Source organism: Ursus maritimus, unplaced genomic scaffold (assembly GCF_017311325.1).
Source record: "Ursus maritimus isolate PB19 unplaced genomic scaffold, ASM1731132v1 scaffold_14, whole genome shotgun sequence".
NCBI lineage: Eukaryota > Metazoa > Chordata > Mammalia > Carnivora > Ursidae > Ursus > Ursus maritimus.
The window spans coordinates 54,278,386-54,286,706 of record NW_024423786.1 but is presented as its reverse complement, the minus strand read 5'-3'; the positions used below and the strand labels follow the sequence as shown (position 1 = coordinate 54,286,706).

Genomic DNA, 8,321 nt, shown 5'->3' with positions numbered 1-8,321 from the left:
ACTAGTTATAAAGGGGAAAATAGGAATTTTAGAATGAAAACACCATCTTTAGCCCAGTGATCAAAGTTAATGTCACCAGTGAGACTTCAACAACCGAGAAGGACATTTTTTTTAAGATTTTATTTATTTATGTGACAGAGAGACAGCCAGTGGGAGAGGGAACACAGCAGGGGAGTGGGAGAGGAAGAAGCAGGCTCCCAGCGGAGCCCGATGTGGGACTCGATCCCGGAACGCCAGGATCACGCCCTGAGCCGAAGGCAGATGCTCAACGACTGCGCTACCCAGGTGCCCCCGAGAAGGACATTTTCAGTGGCAACTCTAGACTTCCTGCCTCCAGTGCATGACTTCAATCTATAAGCAAATATCCTACAAAACCCCAAGCTGAGGGACATCCCACAAGGTAACAGGGCAGTAGTCTTCAAAAACATCATGAAAGACAAAGGCTGAGGCACCCTCACAGAAGGAGGAGACCAAGACAATAAAACACAAAGTGGGATGCTGGATGGGTTCCCTGTCTGAGTTCAGCCTGTTGTAACAAAAATACGACAGGCTGGGGGTGGCTTATAAACAAACACGTTTATTTCTCAGGGTTCTGGAGGCTGGAAGTTCAAGATCAAGGTGAGGCATATTTGGTGTCTGGTGAGGCCCACCTCCTGGTCCACAGGTAGCCCTATGCTCGTATTCCCATGTCCTCGCAGGGTGGAAGGGACAGGGTGCCCTCTGGGGCTCTCTCATAAGGGCACTCATCCCATTCATGGGGGGCTCCACGCTCGTGATCTAATCCCCTCCCAAAGGCCTCGCCTCCCCGAACCATCACCTTGGGCATTAGCTTTCAACATACGAATTTTGGAGGGACATGTTCGGTCAGTAACAACCCTGGACCAGAAAAATGGCCTCTACCTATTAGGTAATAGGATTGTACTGATGCTAATTTCCTGGCTTCATTAAGATTGCACCATGGTTACACAGTGATGTGAACGTTAGGGGAAGCTGGCTGAAGGGTATCCAGGAACTCTGTACTATTTCTGCAGCTTTTCTGTCAGCTCAAAATTATTTCAAAATAAGCTAAAAAGAAAATAATCCCTACTTCAGGGGGTTGTCAGAAAAACTGAGGAAATGCAGGTGAAATTTCTACAAATAAGAATTCTTAATACAAGCCCCCCCCCTTTTTTTGGTCACAAATTGCTTAAATTTTCAAGAAAACACCAATGGTGAGGTCTGGAGTGTCCAGAATTAAGCTTGTTTTCCTAGTCCTTCCTGACTTGAAAGAACAGACTCCAACAAGAAAATGGCATAGGTAACCCCTAAGCTGGGCTCTATCGAAAAACCTTTCAGGGCCTCAAATCACTCTAACCCCCTCAGACACAGATGAAGGTCAATTTCAGAGAGGTCAGGAGGATCCTCCAGCAGGCGGAGGGCTCCATGGATAACCCTAACCCCAAAACTGATGTCCTGCTGGTATGGGCAGCCTGTCCTAAATTGGGATACCTGCTCGCATTAAGAAATTTCTTTCTCGTAGGGGCACCTGCGCGGCACAGCGGTTAAGCATCTGCCTTTGGCTCAGGGCGTGATCCCGGCGTTATGGGATCGAGCCCCACATCAGGCTCCTCCGCTATGAGCCTGCTTCTTCCTCTCCCACCCTCCTGCTTGTGTTCCCTCTCTCGCTGGCTGTCTCTATCTCTGTCGAATAAATAAATAAAATCTTAAAAAAAAAATTTCTTTCTCGGGGCTGCTGGGTGGCTTAGTTGACTAAGCATCTGCCTTCGGCTCAGGTCATGATCTTGGAGTCCTGGGATTGAGCCCCGCCTGGGGCTCCTTGCTCAGTGGGGAGCCTGCTTCTCCCTCTGCCTCTGCCTCTCCCCCCTGCCTCTCTCTCTCTGACAAATAAATAAAATCTTAAAAAAAAAAAAAAAAGAAATGTCTTTCTCCTTACAGCTGCCTGCTCTGGACCCATTAGAATTGTCTCCATAAATGGTATGATCACAGTCTTATTCTGTGTTTCACACAGCATGGTCCTGTTGATGTCTTTCCCATTACCTCACCTGCTGTGTTTGACCTTCAGTCCATCACTCTGAAGGATTCAATTAGTGGCCAAGCGCTGCTGCTAACAAGATATTTCAGTTGTGAACTGTCTGAGTCTCCCACTGAAGATAGGTAGGTTGGTGTGTGCATGTTTTCTTTTCAGAAAGACTGAGCCCAAACCTCTTTTGTTTTTCCTTTTTGCCTCAAAAAAAAAAAAAAATCATACTGGAGAGATTAAAAGTAAAAAAACCCCATCATTGTAAGATCCTGATTTTTAATCATGACATGAAATCTAGCAGTCCTTAAGGAAACCATTTGGTGACCCAGATATCAATGGACATCTCTCTCTGTTCAGGACACTGTAAGTGGGATGGGTGTGGATGTAACAGGATTGCATGGAGGAACTCCTTTTTTGAGAATAAACAGTTCTGTATTATGACTGTGGTCGTGGTTACAGGAATCTATACAGGTGACAAAATGGAATAGTCACACATACACTCACCAGCAAGCACATGTGAGCGCTGATAAAATCCATATAAGGTACAGTCTAGTTAATTGCATTGCACTCAGGTCAGTTTCCTGATATTGACAATGTACTGTGGTTAGGTAAGGTGTAAGATGGGTGAGGGGTACATGGGACTCTGTACTATTTTTGCAACTTCCTATGTGTCCATAGTTTTTGTTTGTGTTGAAATACCATAAACATGTTTGATAGACAAATGACAAACCGGGATGTCTCTACATCCAATATGACACAGGATTTTATGTCCATTGCATATGGGTTCTTTCCAATTAGGGAAGAAATGAGCTTTTCCAACAGGAAAGCCAGCAAGCATATGGACAGGCAGCCTCACACAGGGCTGGGGACCCCCCACTGACGGCTCGGATCCCCCACCAGTGGTGTAGAAAAATGGCCCACGTAACAGCCTGGAAGAAACAAATGCCTCTACCTGCCACCTCGGAGACCTTGACCTTCTGCCAACAGACACTTGTCCTTTTGTAGCTGCCCATCATCCATCCTCCTTCCTGTTGGCACCCCACTTCCATTTCCGGGCCTCATTGTCGGGTAGGAATGTGCATGACTGAAGTTAGGCCAATAGATGCTGTTTCATGACAATCTGAGTACCAACTGAGTAAGGCAGGAGTAGAAGGTTCTGAGGAAGAGTTCCTGCTTGGAGACAAATGCAGGTTTCCAGCTGCCAAGGTTCCTGGAGCCCAGTGCCCTTTGCCACCAGTTTCTGTCCCATGACTTGTGACCAGTCCCCTCCTCCACTTTATTTCACAGAGGTTTAAGTGAAAGACATCTTATTCCCAAGACTGGGATTTTAAACATTCATTGGCTGAGCTTCCTACCCGTAAAACACATCGAGACTGACAACATCATTCAATTTGCAATATGGATGACAAGGACTGATTTCCTTCATACGTAGACAGAGTCCACAAATCAATGAGGCCAACAGATCAAAAGAAAGGTGGGTCAATGATTACTAGTCAAAAAGTGTCTTAAAACATGAAAATATTCCCATACATAAAAGAAATGTGAGTTCAAATTAAAGTGAGATGCCATGTTTCACCCCTAAGATTGGCAAAGATAAAAATATTTGATAGCAGTTAGTATGGCGGAGGAATGGGGAAACAGGCACACTTCACCCTTCTTGGAGCAGTTTTACATTGAGGTGTTCTCTTTGGAAGGCAATCTGGCAATACTCTGTGAAACTAAAAACAAGTATGCCTTTTGATAATTCTAGGAATTTACCCTATAAACTCAAACATATGCCCAAAATATGTGCAAGACTATTTGTTGCAGTGTGGCTTATACCGGGGGTTGGTCAATTACAGACTGTGGGTTAAATCTGGCTGGCTGCCTGGTTTTGTAAATAAAGTTTTATTGGCACCCAGCCAAACACTCATTTACATATCATCCGTGGCTGCTTTTGAACTAGGAGGGCAGAGTTGAGTAGCTGTACCCCAGGCTGTCTGCCCCACAATGCCTAAAATATTTACTCCGTGGCCTTTTACAAAGTAAGTCCGCGGACCCCTGATTTATACTGATTTAAACAAAAAAGCCCAGAATAACCGGTTATCCCTTGATAGGTGCCTGGCAAAATAATGCTGGCAGAGGGAGGAATAGACCCAGGTGTTTAAAAATAGACTGGGAGGGGATCACCTCTCTGGAACGAAGGCGTCTTTTCTCTTTGTCTCCTTCTGCACTACCGTTTTATTTGTTAAGCCATTAAAAATAAAAGCGAGACTCCCCCAAGTACGGAGAGGGTGAAGGTGCCAGGAGAGGCCATCCTGCTGTTCGGAACTCAAGTCACCAGAGCGCCGTCTGCTCGGGCAGCCTCCGGTGTCCCTAGGTCTCGGCCGCTGGGACAAACGGGAAGAGAGGCATGGCCCGCCCTCCTCAGTCGGCGATTCCTGATCCCCGAACCGAACCGCGGGGTCAAGCCTCTGCTCAAGCACAGAGACAAAACAAGCGAAGGCATCCTGGGCAGAGTAACGGGCCAGAAGGATGTGCCCCCTGGCGGATGCTGTTGCCCTGAAGAAGCCTGTGGGCTGGGCGTCCTGGCTGCATCAGGACCCGGCCCGGTCCTCCCTGGGGCCCGTCTGGCGAGGGGCGGGGCATCTCCCAGCCCTGTAGCCTCTCAGGACCCCGCCCAGTCGGAGGAGCCCCCAGCCCCGGCCCCAGCCCCAGGCTTGGAAGGAACCTCAGGCAGGCGGCTGCGCTTCCATCTGGAATCGTTTACTGAGTCCACTTCTTACACGCATAATTATAAAAGAATAAGAATCGACAAAAATATTTTCTTTCCATAATATGTAGAGGTGGTTCGTTTCTGGTGGGGTGTTTTGTTTTGTTTTTGCTTGTTTTTCTTTTTGCCCGCCGCCGGCAGAACGCTTGGCAGGGAGGAAGAGGAAGGAGTAAGGGTAACCCTGAGGCGGGGAAGGGTCCACTCGCAAGGCGGGAGCCCCGAGTCTGCCGGGCGGAGAGCGGGGCCGCACGCGCGCTTCAGAGCCGGCCTGAGAGCTCCGGGGAGGGCGGGAGGCTCGCGGCCCGCGGCGCACCACGGCCCCGCGGGCTCAGAAGAAGCCCCCCCCCCCCGCCCCGGGTGCTGGCTGGGTGGAACTCCGCGGCCCGGCGGCGGACCCCATTCTAGGTTTAGGCACCCTTCGCTTTGTCTCTTAAATAATCATCAAAAACGCCCCCTAAAAAAACACACTCTGAAGCGGGCGGGTCTGGAAGGAAAGGCAAACGCATGCTTCCGTGCTGCCCGTGCGCTGCGGAGCGGGCCCGCGCGCGGAGGCCCGGGCCGCCCAGGGTCCTCGGCACCGCCCCCACGCCGGCTGGGCGCAGGCTCCAGCTCCCGGACAACGTGAGGGGAGGGGATGGCTTGAGGAAGTGCCTCTTGGATGTGGGCCTCGTCTCTCCGTCCTGGCAACCGAGAAGCAGCAGGCAAAAAACCCAGGAGCATTACAAAAACGAGAAAAGGCGTGGGGGCAGCGAAGCCGGAGGCTCGGGGGCCGGGGGTGGTCTGTCCAGCGGGGGCGGTGGGAGGAGGCGCCGGGGTCTGCGGGGGCCACTCGGGCCCTCCCGCCTGTTCCCCCAGTGGCGGCGGGGGCGGCGAAGCCACTTGTGCTCTGAATGTGCAGGCCCCCCGCGGCGGGGGCTCAGAGGTATTCCTGTAGAAAGTGCAGCAGCGTGACTTCATAGTGCTCGCCGGACTCGGGGCAGCGGATACTGTGTCTCTCGTTGGGGTAGATCTGGGTGGACAGAGAAGGCAGGGCTGGTGACACAGAGGGACCCTGCCCCCAGCCGATCGCCGGCCGGCATCCTGCCCCTCCCCCCCCCAGCTGAGGGCGCCTCCTGGGGGGAGCAGGCACCCTGGACTGATGGACCTGGGTTCCAAACCCCCTCTGCCCCTGACCGGCTTGCTGTGCACTCTGGGCAAGTGACACCCTTCCTGACCGCAGCCACCCGCCTCCAAAACCGGATGAAGAATCTGGACCTCTCCAGGTCTTTTCAGGGTCTGGCCAAACTAGTCTCTCAAACACAGAGCACATGCACATTCAGAATGGCACACTCGAGAGACTGCCTCTCTATCCCCAAGCTAGGAGCTGTCCCCCAAACCTGGGGAGGTGCAATGAATGCACCTCAGGGGAGGGGGCGGCGCATCACATCTTCGGGATGTGTGGTACAGTTCACTGGAGGCACTTGCATTTGACCGAAAGGCCACGTTAGGACTGCACGTGCCATGGCTCCCATGACAGGCCTCCCACCCCAAGCTCGGAGGGGGCGTTATCCCCAGACAGGAGCAGTGACTTGTCTGTGCCAAGGGCCACACCCAAGGAATCACCCAGTCCCTGAGACCTGGCTGAGCTGACGTCCAGGCCCTTGCGTGACCGTCACAGGAGCTTAGGTGTTGCCTCTGACCATGAAATGAGGGTTCTGGCACCCTAGCAGGTCTCAGAGAGATCCTCGGGGCTCGTGGGACAGGCTTGAAACCTGCTCCACACTCTCCCAAAGTACCCCACTCTAGTCCCAAGCTGGGTGGAGCCGGCTGGTACCAGGGCCAGGGGGCCCATTTCTCACCTCTCCCTGCCAGCGAGGGACATGGCCACTGCCCCAGTTCACTACTCTAGAATACATCCAAATGCCCAGAGGTCTCTCCGCCTCCTCCCTTGCCTTCTTTCATCCATCCCTGGATGAAGCACAAGTCTAATCATACTGTCCCCCCTCAGAACTCTGCAAGGACTTGCCAGTCTGGCATCAAGACCCCATCTCCTGCCCTGCAGCCCCCCAGACCTCACTCCTACCCACTTTGGGCACCAGCACTGCCTGGGACAGACCTTTCACACCACCCTGGGTCTGGCTGCCTGGTTACTTTCTCCTCTACAACAAGTGTGATGTGTGAACAAGGAGGACCCGGGACCACCAGCCTCCCAGTCCATCCGTTCCAGGGTGCCTGAAACAAAAGGTGGGGTCTGCCCCACCTCCCTCACACGCTGCCCTGCTCCCACCCCCAAAGCAGTGTCTCATCTCACCTCCAACTTCTCATAGGGAGGCAGGGGCACAGGACTCCCGGCCCACCCTGTGGGCTAAATGCTCTCCCAAGAGAAGCCATTTGGCCCTCGAAGCCTCCCTGGCAAGCAGGAGTTATCCTGCCCATTTCCCAGAGGAAGAGGAAAGGCCTGAGGTTAATGGACCTACTGCCTAAGGCCACCGGCGAGCAGGATTTCACGGTGTGAGGTTCCATCCTGCCCCGCCTCACGCTGATCTGCAGCTGCCGCTGCCTATTTGGGAAGAGCATGTGCGGCTGGGGGTCTCCCTCCTGCCCTCTCTGGAAAGGCGTGCCCAGCCACAGGTTCCCAAGGCCTGTCCCTCCTGCCCTGCGACCCTCAGTTTCTCCATCTGTTGAATGGCAACATGGCGCCCCCCTGAGGACAGAGCGAGTGCAGACTTCTGCGAGGCAGAAACACTGAGGGTGGCAGCACGTGATAAAATCTGCCCCTCTCGCCTCTCTCGCTTAGCCGGCCCCCTTCTTGCTAGGACGACTGACTATGGCTCACATCCCACTGGCCCCCGTGGGCCCCTGTCTAGAGGGGGTCTCAAGGGTGGTGGGCCCAGACACCTCACCCGTTGAAGGAAATCCTGCCGAGGCCCCGCCCCTCACCCCAGCCACGCCCCCACCGCTGAAGCCCTGCCCTTCGCCGCCAACGCCCCACCCCTCACCTCCAACCTCTGCCCCTCTTCGAAGACTGGCTCATCACCAAGGCCCCACTTCTCACTGACAAGACCGCCCCCTTATGGCAGAAGCCACGCCCCTTGCCCAACGCCCCACCCCTCGCCCGAGGCGGTGCCCAGGGGGCCCCGCCCATCACCACACCTTGGCCCCCAACTCCCTTCCCGCTTACTCCATCCACTCTGGTCTCCTGTCCCAGGCTGCTGTCTCCGACACTTTCCTGTGCCTGGTGTCTAACCCCTGGCCTCCCACACCTGGGCTGAGCTGGGTACCCCCCCCCCCTACTCTCCAGCATCCTTAAATGTCACCTCCTAGGGAACTCTTCTCTGATCCCAGTCACCCTGAGATGCTGTCAGCGCCCTGCACCGTTCCTTCGAGGCAAATTTCTTGGTTTAAAGTAAAATGGTGTGGGCATGATAATTTCCCTAACACTGACCTCCTTCCACCAGGCTGAGCTGGGGTGGGGGTGCTGGCCTGTCCCCTCAGTGTGCCCGGCCTTGAGGGCACTACCAGTGATCAGTACATGATTGCTGACTGGATGTGGGGACCCGGGGGGGGGGG

The 8,321-nt window shown here is 53.7% G+C and overlaps 1 protein-coding gene across 2 annotated transcripts in view; it reads right to left on the bottom strand.

The window, feature by feature from the left end:
• Nucleotides 1-5,370: 5,370 nt before the first annotated feature.
• Nucleotides 5,371-8,321, bottom strand: part of DPP9 (dipeptidyl peptidase 9) — a 50,628-nt gene continuing 47,677 nt past the window's right edge. For both annotated transcript variants that reach the window (XM_040629542.1, XM_040629543.1), the window contains one exon: nt 5,371-5,781. In XM_040629542.1, coding sequence (XP_040485476.1) covers nt 5,689-5,781 — 93 coding nt within the window. In that variant the 3' untranslated portion in view covers nt 5,371-5,688. The remainder of the gene's footprint in view (nt 5,782-8,321) is intronic.